General features: G+C 36.6%; 1 protein-coding gene across 1 annotated transcript in view; it reads right to left on the bottom strand.

Annotated features, from left to right (window-relative positions):
• Nucleotides 1–3,988: 3,988 nt before the first annotated feature.
• LOC149179410 (universal stress protein A-like protein) overlaps nucleotides 3,989–19,112 on the bottom strand; it is a 151,692-nt gene continuing 136,568 nt past the window's right edge. The window contains exons 3-4 of the mRNA XM_089420653.1: nucleotides 8,703–8,821; nucleotides 3,989–4,490 (exon numbers count right to left, since the gene is read on the bottom strand). Of these exons, the coding sequence (XP_089276779.1) occupies nucleotides 4,412–4,490; nucleotides 8,703–8,821 (198 nt within the window). The 3' untranslated portion in view covers nucleotides 3,989–4,411. The remainder of the gene's footprint in view (nucleotides 4,491–8,702; nucleotides 8,822–19,112) is intronic.

Raw genomic sequence — 19,112 nt, 5'->3', positions numbered from 1 at the left:
AGAAATAGTACAATAAATCTGATTCATATCAGCAGTAGCAAACCCTAGATCAATAGCATCAGCATTAGCGGCTTCATTATCAAACTAGGGCAGACGATATCTTGCAAACCGTTCATCGGATTGACTTCATTCCACCACCAAAAATTGCGGCTTTCAGAGGAGGTTCAGATGAACCTACAGCGCAGTTCCAAAGAGGAGATCTTCTAGGCCACGCAAGTCAATCTTTACTTCTGCAGTTGCAGCTTCAGTTTCAGTAGATTCCGGCTTCAAACTAGGGCAGTCGATATCTTGCAAACCGTTCGTCGGATTGACTTCATTCCACCACCAAAAGTTGCGGCTTTTAGAGGAGGTTCAGATGAACCTACAACGCAGTTCAGATGATGAGATCTTCTAAGTCACGCAAGTCAATCTTTACTTCTGCAGTTGCAGCTTCAGTTTCAGCAGTTTCCGGCTTCAAACTAGGGCAGTCGATATCTTGCAAACCGTTCATCGGATTGACTTCATTACCCCACCAAAAGTTGCGGCTTTCAGAGGAGGTTCAGATGAACCTACAGCGCAGTTCCAAAGAGGAGATCTTCTAGGTCACACAGGTCAATCTTTACTTCTGCAGTTGCAGTTTCAGTTTCAGCAGTTTCCGGCTTCAAACTAGGGCAGTCGATATCTTGCGAACCGTTCATCGAATTGACTTCATTCCACCACCAAAAGTTGCGGCTTTCAGAGGAGGTTCAGATGAACCTACAGCGCAGTTCCAAAGAGGAGATCTTCTAGGCCACGCAAGTCAATCTTTACTTCTGCAGTTGCAGCTTCAAATTCAACAACTTCCGGCTTCACATGTGTGAGAGAGAGACCCATTTCAGCGCAGTAGAGAAAAGACTCATTTCTGCGTAGTAGAGAAAGAGAGAGATGTGATGAGATGAGTGAGTCCAAATGAGGAAAAGTCCTCTTATATTTATACACAACGTTGGTGGGTGAATAGATGCGACTGTTGGGCTTCTGAGCCTACATGAATTGTAGGTCGGCTTGATAATAATTCCATAATCAAAATAAATTCATATCTCCATGAATACTTATCGGAATCGGATGATCTTTATATCAATCCTACACCTCTCGACGAGAGGAATCTAATAAAAATATTATCAGCCATGAATAAGATGACCCACATGAAGTTTTTCCCTGGTTGCCAATTTTAACAATATTTTGTACTCTTGCACCAGTTTATAATAAAATGGCTCAACTGCTTCCATATTTCTAATAGTTATGAGCGTTTTCTAATTGTTTTGAAATTTTTGTGGTAAAATTTGTTATTTGCTTGCATATCATTGTTTTTCCTATTTTGGAACATTATAGATCATCACTAACATCATATAACCTTTTAAAGTATATCATATAGCATCATATAGCATTTTAAAGTATAATTTTTCTTACTATCTAAAAAGATGGCTTTTACAACTAAATACAATGGAGATGTTCAATATGAAATGATGTATAACATTTAAAAAATATAAATAACCAATAAATATATATATAATATGTTAACCATGAATAAAATATTTCAATGTTTATATCAGGCAACATATTTTTATATCAATTGTATCTATAAAGATGATGAAGATGATGATTGATATTCATTAAGATTAGAATTGGTATATCAGATATTTAAGATATTTAAAAAATGTCAAGATGTTTATATTTATTTAAGATCTTTTTAAGTATTTTAAGATCATCATAGCTTTGATGGTTTTGGAAATTAAGAATATTCTTATTTTAACATATATTTTGAAATGGTGATTTAATTTGGGTATATGCAAGGCACTCTAGGAGAGATCATTTTTTGTCTTCAACCCTCTTAGTGTCACAAAGATAACAAATTATGGCACCTCAAGGTGCTTTGGGAATTGTATTTCTTCACCTTGTTTCACTATGTAACTCATTATTTTCAATTACTTCAAAAAAGAGAAATTAATTAAAAAGAAAAAGGTGGAATTGTATTTCTTCACCTTTTTCAATATGTAACTCATTATTTTCAATTACTTCCCAAAAAAAAATAGTTAAAATGAAAAAGGTCATATATATATATATATATATATATGATAAGTGGAAACATTATTTTCAATTACTTCAAAAAAAAAATTAATTAAAAAGAAAATGGTCATATATATGATTAGTTGGAAAAGAAAATTTATATTCTCTTGATAATTAATTATGAAGACAGACAAAAATTGATTTTCAGCTATAGGTATTTCTACATATTAGTATGAATAATTGAAAAAAAATAAAAAGAAAATTATGTCCATAAGCACGGTATTTCGGTATTTTCTACATATTAGTATGAAAAAAAAAAAAAAATTATGTCCATAAGCACTTTCTACATGTTGATTAAGAAAGATGTGTAACTTTTTCTTAATATGGAATATCAAGTGCTTAAAATGAAAATGTTCATAAGAAAGATGTGTAACTCTTTCCCGGCTTAATATGGAATATCAAGTGCTTAAAATGAAAATGTTCATAAGCATTTTCTACATGTTAATATAAGAAAGATGTGTAACTCTTTCCCTGTTTAATATGGAATATCAAGTGCTTAAAATGAAAATGAAGTTCACAAATATGGAGTATCAAGTGTTTAAAATGAAGTTGACAAAAAAATTAAAAGCAATGATAATAATTATTTCCATAAATATCACATTTCTACATATATAATATAAGAAAGATGTGTAACTTTTTCCCGGCTTAATATGGAATATCAAGTGCTTAAAATGAAAATGTTCATAAGAAAGATGTGTAACTCTTTCCCGGCTTAATATGGAATATCAAGTGCTTAAAATGAAAATGTTCATAAGCATTTTCTACATGTTAATATAAGAAAGATGTGTAACTCTTTCCCTGTTTAATATGGAATATCAAGTGCTTAAAATGAAAATGAAGTTCACAAATATGGAGTATCAAGTGTTTAAAATGAAGTTGACAAAAAAATTAAAAGCAATGATAATAATAAAAAAATTATTTTAATATTAACTATATACAAAAATCACAATATCTATCATACTATAAATAAAATACTTTATCATATATATATATATATATATATATATATATATTTTATTGTGGTTCACAAACAGTGGGTGGCCACTATATTTGCAGGAAAATCCAGGCAAATCAACCCTAAGGGATCTACTCGCCGACCAAACAAGCAGGGTCTAACCTCAAGGATGTCGAGGAGATTTGACCATGACCTCCCAACTGGTGAGGTACTTAGCAACAGGAATTTGACCAATTAAATTAACCTTATATATATATTAATTATTGAAACATAAGAAGGAAAAAAAAAATTGTGCTCAAGATATATAAACTCTAAATTTAAACTCCAAACTCTACATTCTACATTTAAATTCTTGATATAACCCAAAAAAAATTTAAAAAAATATATTTATATATATATATATATATATATATTCTTACTTTAAAAAGAAATTACCACAATACACATTTAAAAGACATTAAAGAATATGAAATACTTCTTATACATATTTTAAACAAGTTAAATTTCAAACACTTGTAACTAAATCAAGTCTGACAACATTATCTTCAAGCATTACAATTCCTCCCAAGATTCAACAAATCAGATTATATCTAATGCCTTCTAAATTTACACGCCATAACAAGATAGCAAACATTAAAGAACCAATTAATCTTAAATTAACCAATTAAAAACAGATATAAGGAACCAATTAACCTTAAATTTCCATATTTAATTTCCATGTTTTTTATGGCAGTCACCCAGACTACTTGTTTTTGGACTCACATCGATATGTTTACAAGCATTACCCACGATTTCTTTTCTTAAAAAATCGTGTATGAACATATATAAACAATGTGGTATTGTTCAATTACCTATATTCAAATGCATAGATCGTATTCTCCATTTCTCAATGGAAGGAAACACTAAATGTAAACAATTACTTGTCACTATCACATTTTGAATAAGAACAACTAAAGAAAACCCAAAATATATATATATATATAAATTTGAGCCTTTTATACCATATACCGCCAACTTACAAAATAAATTGAGACAATATGGAGGGATCGGATTTATTCAAAAATTAGTTATTGATATTCCCAACTGGTAGGTTGCAATATCTGGTTAGAATTCACTGACCCCATCAAAGAAACTTGCAAAATAAATTGAAACAATCTGGGGGATCGAATTTATTCGAAAATAATTTCTCAGTATTCACAACTGGTAGTTTGTAATATCTGGCTAGATTTCATTCCCCGCAGAGATTTCTAACATGGTCTCCAAGTTAAAATATAAACACTATACAAACACACTAAATAGAAACTTCAAACGCAGTCAAGTCTCTACATGTCAATGCATACCATCGTAATTATTTAGGGTACAACCTCTATAACCTTAAGAGGGCTTCTTGGTGACCAGAACAGGGCATTTTGCATAATGAACACAATAATTACTCACGCTCCCCAAAAAGGCCCTGTGACATCAAAATCCATGAAGTAGGACATCAGCACTAGCATTCAACACATTTAAAAATGCTAGGAGTTACGAGCGTTTTGGTTTCTCAAAGGAAGCACCTTAACATATTTTGTGTTGCACACTACATTGCTAATTGTATGATATGATTGTTCTTTTATGAAGTGTGAAATTTTTTTAACCTTGACATTACATGACAATAAAATGCCAAAAACTAACCACCTTAACATATCTTGTGTTGCAAGCTATATTGCTAATTGTATGATATGATTGCTTTTTTATAAAGTGTGATTTTTTTTAAACCTTGACATTATATGACAATAAAATGCCAAAAACTAACCAACAGAAACAAACAAGAAGAGAGGACGATGCATATTAAAGGATGGGATGGGACCTTTACAGAGCTCAGATTTGTAAGCATTAATATAGAATTATGTGCTAGTTTTTGGTATTTTGGAAAGTGTGTCCAAGTTTTGGTGCAGACATGGTAATAGGAAGTAGAGTTGCAAATACGGACAAAGAACAAGTCGATGAAGAAGGTGCTGGAACAGGATTGTAGTACAACAGAAAGTACTGCAGGCATGTGTGGCAATCTCCACAAATCCATACAGCATTGACTTCTCCACAGCATGATGGCCTGCAGATGAGGGCACGGCAGTAGAATAGAAGAGGAGGGAGCGCATCACTATCTGTTGGCTTCTAATAGTGAGGGCACATGGATGCATCAGCAATAGATAAGAAGGGATAATGTTATCCTCAGTAGTTGGCATGCCAATTACATGTATTACATAGTTTGCATGTTAATGTGTTAGTCCATTTGCATGTGTGTGAGTCCGTTTGCATGAGAAGGTACATGCAATTTGCACGCATTAAGTTTCCAATTTAAGATAGCATATATCAGTTAGGTAAAGCACATGCAGCCTAACCCATTTTAGTAAAGTGCATGCCCCCTAGTAGTTAAGGCATAGATCTCAGGAAGGATGCATGCTTGCATACCTCAGACCATCTCTTGTTGAAGCAATATTGTGCATGAGTGCAGATTCATTGACCGTACTCTTTTTCTCAGTCTATAAAGGAGAAAGCAGGGGTATAGGTTTATTCATTCTGTTCAGAAGCATGCAGTGTTTTGTCATTAATATTCACATAGACAGCCAGCCTGGCATTCGACACCATAACCTCTTTATAATTTACAGTACTTAACTACTTAAATTAACTACCTAGAAATTAATTTTTAAAATAATGAAATAAAAAATATGTATTTTGTCATTCTCAAAAGGAGATATTATCACTCCTCAAGTAAATTTCAAACATATACAAAAACCTATCAAAAAGGGTATAATGGAACAATAAATTTAATTCAAAACTAACAAGGACCATATAGACTTCAGATAAGGTTATATTATTATATGAAGTAAAAAGTATCATATTTAAGTGCAATAGAATATTTATTGCCTAATGAAAACAAGGAAGTGTGAAGGGAAATTTTCCAATTTAAAGGTTTTATAAAAGGATTTAGTTAAAACTTAAAACATAAACTATGAACGAAGTTAATACATTATTTTATTTTTTTACAAGATGTTTCTTTTGTGCAAAGTTTAAATGTTCGATCTTACAAATTAAAATGATTTATTAAAAATAACTACTTTAATATCGAAGAGGCATATAAAGGTACAAATTTGCATCACAAATAAAGAAATAGAAGACGAAATAGCAAATTATCAAGAGTATAATAACCATAAAAGGAGATGGACTTCGGATAAAATGCTTAAAAAAATAGAAGGGGATGATCTTTCTCGTCTAGTAAATCATGTTAGGAATTGATTGCGTAAATCAAATAATTAAAAAGGAGAAAAAAATTCATCAAAAATCATAACAGGATAACAGGAAAGTCAAGATTTCAAAAAGAAATTTGAAATCAACTTAATTATCAAAATTTTTGCCTAAATAATTACTGCCAAATACTACTTGCAAAAATCGAGTAAAAAATATAAAGCAATGCAATCAAAAAATTAGAACTAAGAGAATTAAGATCTTGAAAAGAAATGATCAAAAAAAGACAAAAAATGTTTCTACAAATACTACTTGCAAAAATCGAGGAGTCAAAAATATAAAGCAATGCAATCAAAAATTAGAACTAAGAGAATTAAGATCTTGAAAAGAAATGATCAAAAAAAGACAAAAAATGTTTCTACCTAAATAACCTTAATCAGAGGTTGCTTGAACGAAACAAAAGGTTAAAAGATGAGAAAGTTGAAGTTGAAATTAAAGAATCAAAATCTTAGAAAAAATTTCGACAAGTCTAAAAATGAGGAAGAACTATTATGCCTAAGGGGTCATAATCAAAGCTTGCTTACATGAACTAGGGAGTTAAATGATAATAAGAAGTCGCTACCAAAAAAGTTAGGGCAACTTACCAGCAAGAAAGCATTGATTAGTAAAGAAACAATCAATGATTTAATTAAAAGTAAAAAAATCGTTAGATGTAAAATTCCAAACCTTGGATAAAGAAACCAATACAAATCTAATTGACGTCACAATTTAAATAGATGCAAATCCAATTGAAGTAGGGATATCTTCAAACGTGGAAGTACAAAATATGGAAAATCCAAGTATCTCTACCAATTAACATTTCAAACAAAACAACACAAGTATGTAAATAAGACACTACAAAAAGTGAATCAAGAAAACACTACAAGTATGAGAAACAAAGATCAAATTTCAAGGACACCTTATTGACATCCTAATCATAAGAGTCGATTGGTTAACCTATCAAGATTGCTCTAAACAAAATCAACTAATCTATAGTTTGAAGGGTATCAAGACACATATAATTGGGTTTCGAAATAAATGTTCAGATTGGGAACCCTATAAAAACACAGTGCCACAAAGCATTGAACTAGCATAATCATGCCCTTTCACAATAAAACAATTCTACTCAATGTTTCATAACTCATACTGTCTCGTATAGTAAAGCATTTTAGCTTCAAGAAGAGAGAATCATGAGTAGATATTACAAGCCAGAACAAAGACATAAAATCTTATCCATAAAAGGGTTTGAGGACAAAGCATCTTTTAAGGAATAGGCAACGTAATGAACACAAATATATAAATAAACATCAATAAGTAGTAATAATAATAATAAATCAATCGACACATGCTAACTAAAGTACACCATCAAATGACATTGTATATCATCTATTTCTCATATGAGATTCAATACATTATTTAATTTGTTTGGATTTTTTTATGTTATCTTATTTATTTTGAATATTCAGTTTATGAACCGAGTTGTTCATTTCATATTCAATCAATGAACTCTGTTCATTTCAGCCTTAGTTTGAGAAAATCTACGGCTACGGTCATGATACCAATTCTCATTAATTTTCTGGAAGTTGTTTCCATGGACAAGGTCAAAACTTTGAAGTAAAAATGAAATTTACAGTCTGAAACAAAAATACATACTTCAAAGAGGGGTGTTTATTTTATTTAACCTAACCAAAAACTACTCTTATTGGAACATTGGGCCAACTAGAATGTTATAAATAAATTTTCCATACCATTCTCCTACAGTGTACAACAAAAGAGATAAACTTCACCTGGATATATTGTGGTGAAAAAAGTTGATTGGTAGAAATATACTCACCCTACCCCCTTTATCATCTAATCAGAAAATAACAATCAAATTTTCATTCTATTTTTCTATTGGTTCAAGTCAACTCTGCAAAATGAGTTTACTCGTAATAATATGAGTGATTAATGATTTTACGATTCTACATTTGGTCAAGTATCTTAGCCATGTAAAATATCAAATTATCAAAAAAACAAGTTTCTAGACTCTAAACAAGTCCTGGCCAATGAATTAGTTACTATCCATTGTTTGTATACGTATAGTTGTTGTAAATATCTAGTAAGTGTGTATTTTTCCTATTGTCTCGTGATAATCACGAACATGTCAAAGGCATCTTCCATTTAGTTGAATTTCCAAAATTATTATATGAGATAGCTCCTGAAAACTATTGTTATTGAATGTTTTAAAAGTGATCTTCATGCCCTAATCTATGACCTTCCAACATGTAGGACTACACTAGGATTTTCATATACAAGCATCATTTTTTTCCTTATAAACCCATAACTTCCTTTTTAATATTGGTTTAGCACTCATGTTTTCAACTTCCTGATTTAACTATAAATGGGGTAAGTAAGTTGATCCTACCTCTTTATCATTCCATAGCCATGGCTTCCTATGATAAGGAGGTCAATTTGCAATTTCTCAATTGCATCGCATATTGCATCTTTAGGATCCCCTATTTCGGACACAGTCTCTACAATCACCTGCAGAATAATGAAGAATAAATCAATTATATATACAATTTATAGTGTCCACGTATGTATCTTTCTATTAGGAAGCAATATTTACTACCATTCCTAAAGTTGTTGGATCCTCCTTGAAAAATGAACGGTAACGTAGAAATTAGAGAAATGGGTCCACAATAAACGATCTAATCTGAATTCCCTATTCTTGGGTACATCCAACACACCAAACAAAAATCATTTTCAATTTAAAACCTATCAAAGGGTTGAAGTTCCCCATAAAGAAAAAATCAAAATGCCGTAGAGGGGAAATTGGTTAGAAGTGTCTTCTAAAACTTTCTCATGTCATAACGCTTTCACCATAACCCACTGTTTCATTCAATAATTCTGAGTACATTACGCTAATTATACACTTTTAACAAAATGATTAAAATAAAGATTACAATGAAGAACAGCTACCACCACTTGGATCTAAAATCTTCATATGGTATCCTAATTCTCTCGATCAAACAAAAGAAAAAACAATCTAACCAAAACACGAGAATACAATCTCATAGCTGAAGGTTCCAAGACCATTGGAGATGCTCTTAAGCCCAAATTAAGTGGACTTCTGACGTTAAATGAGAAATATATGACGTTCAAGAAAATGTAAAATGATAAGGTTCAACTTCGTCGAATAAAGGATCTTATAAAGAGATAAAAAGAAAAGGAAGTGATTCCCCAAACTCTGATCTAACAATTGTGAAAACAGATTATTCTGTTTAATAAATGCAACATCAAAAAATTGCAAAAACTAGAAGACAAAAACAAAAGACCATAAAGGTAAGAAAACAACATGAACTCAATGCAAATCCATCATATTCTTGTTATGTCTTACACTATGTAATAACATATAATGATATTAATTTTGGATCAGTTGTGCTTAATAGTTACATCAACAGGGCCCTTAAAGTCCTAGGTGTAACAGATAGATATAAGCATTAGTACTAGTGTAAGCACCTTGATGCTTATATGTTAAATCACCACACACCAAACGACTTGGCAACCACCCTACACTATTCATTACATACACCAACATACCCCAACCCTATGTCCAGTATAGCCTAACCAACGGAATTTGCCTGTAAATAGAAGATAAGGAATCAACCTAAAGAAATTTTGGATCCACTCCATAAGACCTCACAAGGAAAATATTTGACACTTCCTTTCAAGAACTTCCATTCTTATTGCCATTTAAGGGGACAGCCTATAATTCGAGCAATTTTTTCATACATGTGCCCCAAGGGCATTCGAACCCTAATCAAACTTCTATTAAAATTTTATGCATTGAAAAAGTTGAAAAGAAATGATTTATTCATGCAAACCATAACAAAGAGTCCCTGTTACCCCTCATATCGCATAACGTAACTCCTGTGATTTTCATCACAAGTTTTCTTGCATCCAATGCTTGGCCTGGAGATGCCTTCTAGTGGAAGTTTTAATGACTCCCATGAGATGTTTGATCCAAGGATGAACCACCCATGGATCTATTCAACCTAGAATTCTTTGCTTGATGTGCTTATATTTCCTATAATTTCTTCTACGGTGAAGTACACCTTGCAAAGGCATTATATTGTGAGGTGAGACTCTTGTGAAGAAATGGCCTAGGTCAAATACGCATGCTTGGCATAATAATGCACAAATGGTGTCAACTTCAGTGGTGTTTCCAATATTTGGTAGTGAACATTGTTATTGCTTGATGGAGATGATAGTAGTTATGAGGCAGAATTTGGTCGTCAAATGAGCCTGTGGCATCAGCCCTAAGTTTGGCCTGAACCACAGTTAAAATTTTCTTTTTGGCTGATATAAGTATCCTCATATTTGACTTGAGGATACACACCCTATTGAGATGACCTTGTCTAGTGATTAAAGCAAAAATGATGGCTGCACAACAAACATCCTGTTCACACCACAACAGATTCTTTTCTATAGACAAAAATCAGAAATTATGTGGACCAATGGCAGCATAAGGTTATAGTGCAAGGTTTGCATCCCACCACTTGGATAGGAGTGTACCCCATGGATCAAGGACATCTATGACAACAACAACACAAGCAACAAAATGTTAGAATATGCAGCCAATGTAACATGAAGGTCTTTGATAAAGCCACATACCTTAATAGTTGAAAATGTAGCGAGTAAAGGTCTTTTGGCTTGTGCCTTAGCCAGTGAAGGCCTCGAATTGTCCTTCTCGCAATATGAGTGCGAGCTCATGAGTTAAACTTCAGTGAAGGCCTCGAATTGTCCTTCTCCCAATATGAGTGCGAGCTCATGAGTTAGACATCAGTCAAGATGAGTTAATTCCAGTTTGTTGGAATAATCATCAAGTTAGCACATGTAGAGTTGGAGCTTCAATTAAGTGGAGTCTTCATCTGTTTGACTACAGAATAAGGTGGAAGTTACAAGTTCAATTAGAGTGAGTTAGTCTTTAGTCTTGATTGAAGGAAGAATGAGTTAAGAACTCCATTGTTGATTGGAGAGAGAAAGAGTTGTTGATTTGGGGTAGCATCGGATGTGCTCTAGGCCCCAAATTTTGCAGGGAGGCTTAGGCACATGTATTCCAAAGAATCCAAAAACCGTTTTGGGAAATTCCACCCACAGACGATTTTATTAAAATAATTAATATTTTTAATGGAACCCTAAGTCTAAACTTAGGAAATTAAAAATATTAATGGGTATTAATCTAATTGTGGGTGTAACTTCTAGAAGAAGACGGAGATCAAGCCAAAACGATCTGAGCCTTTGATTAGGAGTTAATCTAGGTCGTTGGTTGTCCAACAAAAAGATATAAGAAGGGGCTTGAGGGTCATTTGGAAAACACACCGAGAGATCAAGAGATCAAATTTCTGAAGTGAGAAGTTCTCAGGAGGAAATTCTGATCGAGTAGATTTCTTGTAGTTGAGGGGAAGGGATAGCATTCAGAGAGAGATATTTTCTCAGCCAGAGAATCATCAACAGAGAAAGGTAGAGGGAGATCCAGCAGTGGTCGTGCTGAGCCAGAGGGGCTGATGCAGAGCCGCGCGGAGGCAGTGCAGAAGCCAAGTGGTAGTCCGAAATTTGCAAAGGGAATTCGAGTTTTAGAAGTCGAGAGCTGGGGTGTGAGACCGGGAGGCTGAAATCGAATCACCTGGGTAGCAAATCGACCAACCAGAGGATTGACGATGTCCCCAGAGAGCTTGATGTTGGGATGAGGCAGATACATCATAGAGTCAACCAAAAAAGCCGGAGGCAATCTTTCTAAGGGTTGGACTAGCGAAGATTTCCAATAATAGTGTGAGGTAATCTCACAAATATCTTTGTCCAAGTTTATTCTCTGTAACTAGATTGTCGGGAAGGCTTCTAGAGATGTATTCAAAATTTGCTATTGCTTAATAGTAATAAACCCTTAGAATCGCTGCATCGATTTTCCTCCATTGGGATTTTCCGGGGACTTTTGTCCAAAAATAACGGTGTCTATTGTGTTGTACTTTCTTTCTTGCTCAATATTTTGTTTCCGCTTATAATTTAATTAAGTGAAGGATGCAGTAGTATTTGCTTCAATATTTATCGTAGAACACAGTAAATAACTTGTATGGATTAACAAGTAGGAGAAGTAACATCAGTTTGTTGCATTAGGGATCCCTGTTTTGGAATTTTCACATGGTATCAGAGCTGCAAGTGAAGCAAGAAGACCAAAGTCAGTAGATCCAACGTTGAGCAAAAGAAGGGAGTTCGAAAAAGTTGCAGGAGGAAGCAATTCGAAACCCCAGAGGGTTGACGTAGCTCCAAGTCGAGATGCCTCGAGTGAGTCAACAGAGAGGACTTCTAGTTCGAATTTTTGTCGGGGCAGAGGGAGCAGCGCTAAAGCCTCAACGTGAGAGAGCTAGTGGGGCGCAGATTTTCAACAAGTCATTTGTTGGGCTGAAAAACGTCAGAAGAGAGAAGAGAAGCACCTTGAGGGAACTTTTCCTCAACAGACTTCCCATCGAGAAGTCCGTTTTCTCATTGGCTGAGCAGCAGCAGTGAGAAGCAGAGAGGGGATTTTCAACTTTTTTGGCAGATATGGAAACTAATGGCTTGAGGGATCAGGACAGGTTGGACAGAGCATCCAACTATGTCATCTGGAAGGCTAGAATGTCTTTCCTTCTAGATGAGCATGCCTCAAGACGTACATCGACAACGTGGCGGTTGAACCTGCGGATGCAGATCCGCTGAAAAAGTACAAGGCTGAGATGGCAAAGGCCAAGAGGATGATCCTGGATGGAGTCAAGGATCATGTAGTGTGTCACGTTGCTAGCAGAGCAATTGCTAAGGAGATGTGGGATGCCTTGGCCACATTATATCAGGGATCTTCTGAGCAGTGGAAGATGTACTTGGAGCAGAAGCTGAGATCTGCTCAGATGCAGAAGGGAGAGCATGTGGATCCATTCCTCACGAAGCTGAAGGAAACCCGTGATGATTTGTCTGTTGCGGGGCATACACCTCAGGATTCAGAGTTAGTTAGACTGGCCCTCAATTCTGTCTTAGATGATTGGAAAGTCTTTGTCCAGAGTATCTTGGGCAGAGCAGCATTGCCGAATTGGGATGAGATGTGGGCAGCTCTAAAACAAGAGGAGCTGAGGAGAGACCTAGTCAAGGTCAAACTTGATGAAAGCAACAGCAGCAACAGTGGGTCGAAGCCCAAGGAGGAGGAGGATAATGCAGCCCTTGCATCGAAGGTCAATAAGGGCAACAGAGACGAAAGAAGGACATCTCCAAGGTGAAGTGTTTCAGATGTGGCGAGATGGACCACTATGCATCCAAGTGTCCTTTGAAGAAAAAGGATAAGGATGAGAAGCACGATCCTAAGGTTGCAGCCGCGAAGATCGAAGAGGAGTTCGCCATGATAGCCGAGATACCTCCAAGAGGGAGGTGGGTTGATTTGGAGTTGTAGTTCGAAAGAGCTACAGATGGGCAAGATCCTTAAGGAGTCCACCTCATGGATCAATACCTTGCTACGGGAACCCAGATCATACGTATCAGAATGGACTAGTGTCGAATGGCGTCGAGAAGTGTCGGAGAGACAGTTGCAGCGGCTAGAAGTGCCAGAGTCTGAGCAGCGTAAAGCAGAGTTGGCAGCAATGCAGATGGCACAAAGTAGAGGTCAACAGCAGCGTAGTTGATTCAGAGGGTCAGTGCAACGACTAACAACGATCAGTTCTAGCATTCACGTGGTATCATACTAAACATAGTTAGTTCAGTAATTTTGGATGTTTTTCAGTTGCTTCTCTCAGCAACTGAGTTGCAGTATGGATGCAGTGTTAGCAGTGGCACTGCTAGCAGCATACCAGATGTAGCATTTGAGAGGGAGTTGTAGTACATATGTAGCATTGGCAATGGCAATGTCAAAGGCAGCAGTACAGTTGCAGTAGCAGCGCAATAGTTGGTGGACAGCATGTCAGACATCAGCAACACAGAGGACGATGCTTCAAAGTCAGAGCAGTATGCAACAATAGTATATTGCTAGAGCACATTCCTTGCTAAGAGGGAGTGTTGATTTGGGGTAGCATTGGATGTTCTCTAGGCCTTAAATTTTGCAAGGAGGCTTAGGCACATGTATTCCAAAGAACCCAAAAACCGTTTTGGGGAATTCCACCCAAAGACGATTTTATTAAAATAATTAATATTTTTAATGGGACCCTAAGTCTAAACTCGGGAAATTAAAAATATTAATGGGTATTAATCTAATTGTGGGTGTGACTTCTAGAAGAAGACAGAGATCAAGCCAAAACGATATGAGCCTTTGATTAGGAGTTAATCTAGGTCGTTGGTTGTCCAACAGAAAGATATAAGAAGGGGCTTAAGGGTCATTTGGAAAACACACCGAGAGATCAAGAGATCGAATTTCTGAAGTGAGAAGTTATCAGGAGGAAATTCTGATCGAGTAGATTTCTTGCAGTTGAGGGGAAGGGATAGCATCCGAAGAGAGATCTTCTCAGCCGAAGAATCATCAGCAGAAAAAGGCAGAGGGATATCTAGCAGTGGTAGCGATGAGCCAGAGGGGTTGACGCAGAGGCAGTGCAGAAGCCAAGAGGGAGTCTGAAATTTGCAGAGGGAATTCGATTTTCAAAAGCCGAGAGCCAAGGTGTGAGACCGAGAGGCTGAAATCGAATCACATGGGCAGCAAATCAACTAGCCAGAGGATTGACATTGTCCCCAGAGAGCTTGACACTGGGCTGACGCAGATACAGCACAGAGGCAGCCAGAAAAGCAATAGGCAATCTTTCTAGGGGTTGGACCAGCCAGGATTTCCAATGATAGTGTGAGGTAATCTCACAAATCTCTCTGTCAAGTTTATTCTCTGTAACTAGATTGTCGAGAAGGCTTCCAGAGATGTATTCAGAATTTGCTACTGCTTAATAATAATAAACCCTCAGAAATGTTGCATCAGTTTTCCTGCATTGGGTTTTTCCAGGGACTTTTGTCCAAAAATAACAGTGTTTATTGTGTTGTACTTTCTTTCTAGCTTAGTATCTTGTTTCCACTTATAATTTAATTAAGTGACGGTTGCAGTAGTATTTGCTTCGATATTTACTGTAGAACACAGTAAATAACTTGTATGGATTAACAAGTAGGATAAGTAACATCAGTTTGCTGCAGTAGGGATTCCTGATGTGGAATTTTCACAAGAGTGTCACTCTCACTTAACTCGTCAAATCAGAACTCTAGTTCTAAAATAGAACTGGGCCTCCTTGCATTCTTGAATTGGGTGTATAAAGAGGAGGACGAAGGCACAGGAAATTATAGTTTTGTGCACAAGGTTTGTGAGACAAGACAACTCATGAGTTTGTAAGAAAGGATTTAATTGTGGAGAGTGCAAAACTTGTGTCCTAAGAAATAGGAGACCACAAGTGCACTAGAAAATAGGAGATTGATTATGTGCAATGTTGAGGAGTTGGGTTCCTAAGAAATAGAAGGAAGAAAGTGTACAAGGAAATAGGAATTTCCCTATAAAATAGGAGTTGATCTATGCTAGAGAATAGGGGCTCATGTGCGCTAGGAAATGGGAACCTAGTGCGCAAGGATAAAGGAGCCTCTAGTGTCCAAAGATGAGGAAAAGAAGAGTAATTTTTGCAGAGCAAGTCAAGGAGGCAGCAGAGGAATAGTTGCAAGCTAGAGGGTTGAGATCGAGCAATGATCAAGGCAAGTTGAGATCAATTGTATCAGTTGAGATTTGCGAGAAGAAGAACACTTTGTCAAAGAGACAAATTGCTTTGTAATAGATCCAATTTCTCAAGAACAATCAATAAAACTCCACATCAAGGAAGCAGGTTTTCCTTGTTGGGTTTAATGAGAAAACAACTTACAAGTGTGTCAATTCGTCTGATGTTTTTTAATATCTCTGGTGTTTTTATTCGAATACTTATCAATTGTTAAGAAACTTTGTATCTTGGTGAAAGTAAACTAGTTTTCAGTTTTCAATTCATCTAAGTAGATGAAGAGTTTCATGGAAATTTGATATCGTATCAGAGCAAAGATCAGTATTAAGCCCAACACTTGATTGACCAATTAGTGGACAATGTTGATCAAGCAGAAGGCTTGCGCTAGAGTTTGAAGAGAAAAGCAGTTCTCTGGATAGTAGTATGGCATTCCAAGGACTAAAGGTTAGATCACAGTTTAGAGGGAGCCTCGAACTTTTACTCATAGAAGGAGCAGACCTTAGTAGTGTTTGAAGATAATGGAGTGCTTGGGTATGTGAAGCAGGCAATAGCTCCACCTCAAGATGCCCAACAGTTGATCCAGGATAACAAGAATGACACCAAGGCGAAGAGGATCATTCTTGAGGGGATCAAAGATCATATTATCCCTCATCTCCATGAGAAGAAGATAGCAGATGAGATGTTTAAAGCCATATTAGATCTGTATCAGAGTTCCTGCAATGCTAGGAAGCTTGCTCTCAAGGAGAAGCTAAAGAGTATCTAGATGAGCAAAGGAGATCCCATCATCACGTATCTTTCTAAGTTCACTTGGGTTTGGGATGAGCTATGTGGTGTGGGCGTGACTGTAGCAAGCAGTGACCTTGTGAGTCTTGCACTTTTGGGACTTCATAAGTCTTGGGAGAATTTCCAGGATGTGGTAAGTGGTAGAGAGAATATTCCCAATTTAGAAAGACTATGGAGTGATTACATTCAAGAAGAGATCCGGAGAGGGACGAGAGTTGGAAGATCAACTCTGGAAGAGGATGAGGAGAATTTTTCCCTGACTGGCAATGGTAGCAAAGCCAAGGTTAAGAAGGGCCAAGGAGACGCTGAGTCCAGTCCCAAGGGTGAGAAGAAGAAGGATTTGAGTAAGAACAAGTGCTTCCATTTCCATGAGTTTGGACACTATGCCACTAAGTGTCTTAATCAAAAGGAGTCCAATAAGGATCATGTGGCTGGATTAGTTGAGGTAGGTGTGTTTTCTTCTCAGTTCGAGAAAGATTTCTCTTTGATAGCTTGCATGGAAAGCTCAACAAACAGTATTGTATGGTATATTAATTCAGGAGCATCCTTCCACATGACTGGGAACAAGGGGTATTTCAGCCACTTGAAGGAGAAGGACATGCAGTTTCAGATTGAGCTAGGAGATGATGGCAAGTGCACAAATAGGGGAGTTGGTACTGACAATTTTGAGAGGGATTCAGGTAGCTCTCTCCATATCGAAGATGTCCTTTATGTTCTAGGCCTGAAGCAGAACCTTGTTTCAGTAACAACCCTTGGGCCTTGAGGACAAGGGTTATGATGTCATCTTTAGCAGAGGTAAAGCTTACCTCAAGCACTTAGCTTATGGATGTAAGTAGCAGATAGGAGTAAGGAAGAAGAATTTGTACCTACTATAGTTTGAGACAGGCACAACCTTGAGTAGCAACGTAGGAAGTGCACAGAGTAGAGACATGAGGGTGGAGGAGAGCAAAGCTCTGAGGGAGTTCTTGGGGCGAGAGCAGGATAGAGCTCCCAAGAAGGAGCCTCAACTTGTATCGTTGTTTGAGTCTCTGCTAGTTGGCAAGTGAGCCAACTAGCGAGATGATGAGGAGAAGAGACTAGGGCATTGGAGGCAGCGACTCCATTAGTGACTCCTGGTACAGGGAGAGTTCGAGCCAGGTGGGTAGATGAGTTGTTCAAGGAGGATCATGAGAGAGTTGGACCTCCTAGTACCACATTCAGGCAGAGTAAGAAGCCACAAAGATACACGGGGTACATGGAAATTATGACTGAGGTGATAGACTCAAATCATAGGATCATGGATGGAAGGAACAGGTCTTCAAATCAGTTTCCATAGCAAGAAGCAGCGAAGTCTTCTAGTTTAGAGGGAGCAACTGTAACAGTGGATAACGTGGTGGTGTTGAAGACAAACCTAGGTGGACGAGGTTCTTCTAGAAATACCTTCCTCGCTAAGAGGAAGTGTTGAAAATGTAGTGAGTAAAGGTCTTTTGGTTTGTGCCTTAGCCAGTGAAGGCCTCGAATTTTCCTTCTCCTAGTATGAGTGCAACCTCATGAGTTAGACTTCAGTCAGGATGAGTTATTTCCAGTTTATTGGAATAATCATCAAGTTAGCATGCATAGAGTTGGAGCTTCATTTAAGTGGAGTCTTCATCAGTTTGACTACAGAACGAGGTGCTAGTTACAAGTTCAGGTAGAGCGAGTTAGTCTTCAGTCTTGAGTGAAGGAAGAACAAGTTAAGAACTCTAGTGTTGATTAGAGGGAGAAAGAGTGTCACTCTCAGTTAACTCGTCAATCGGAACTCGAGTTCTAAAATAGAATTGGGCCTCCTTGCATGCTCAAATGCGGTCTATAAATAGGAGGACAAAGGCACGGGAAATTATAGTTTTGTGCACAAGGTTTGTGAACAGTGAGACAAAACAGATAACAAGTTTGTGAGAGAGGCTTTGATTTTGGACAGCGCAGAACTTGTGTCCTAAGAGATAGGAAATCACAAGTGCGCTAAAAAATAGGATATTGATTGTGTGTGGGGCAGAGGAGTTGGGTTCCTAAGAAATATGAAGCAAGAAGTGCGCAAGGAAATAGGGATTTTCCCTATAAAATAGGAGTTGATATGTTTTAGAGAATAGGGACTCATGTACACTACGAAATACAAACCTAGTGCGCAAGGATTAAGGAGCCTCTAGAGTGAAAATATCAAGAGAAGAAGAGAAGATTTTTTAGAGAAGTCAAGGAAGCAACAGAGGAACAAATGCGAGCTAAAGGGTCAAGATCAAGCAGTGATCAAGGCAAGTCAAGATCAGTTATATCAGCTAAGATTTGTGAGAAAAGGTTGA

This window comes from Pinus tabuliformis, chromosome 4_1, assembly GCF_031772625.1.
Source record: "Pinus tabuliformis cultivar Carrire ecotype Pingquan chromosome 4_1, CPIR1, whole genome shotgun sequence".
In the NCBI taxonomy this organism is placed as follows: Eukaryota; Viridiplantae; Streptophyta; class Pinopsida; order Pinales; family Pinaceae; genus Pinus; species Pinus tabuliformis.
This window is presented reverse-complemented; position numbering and strand designations above follow the sequence as displayed.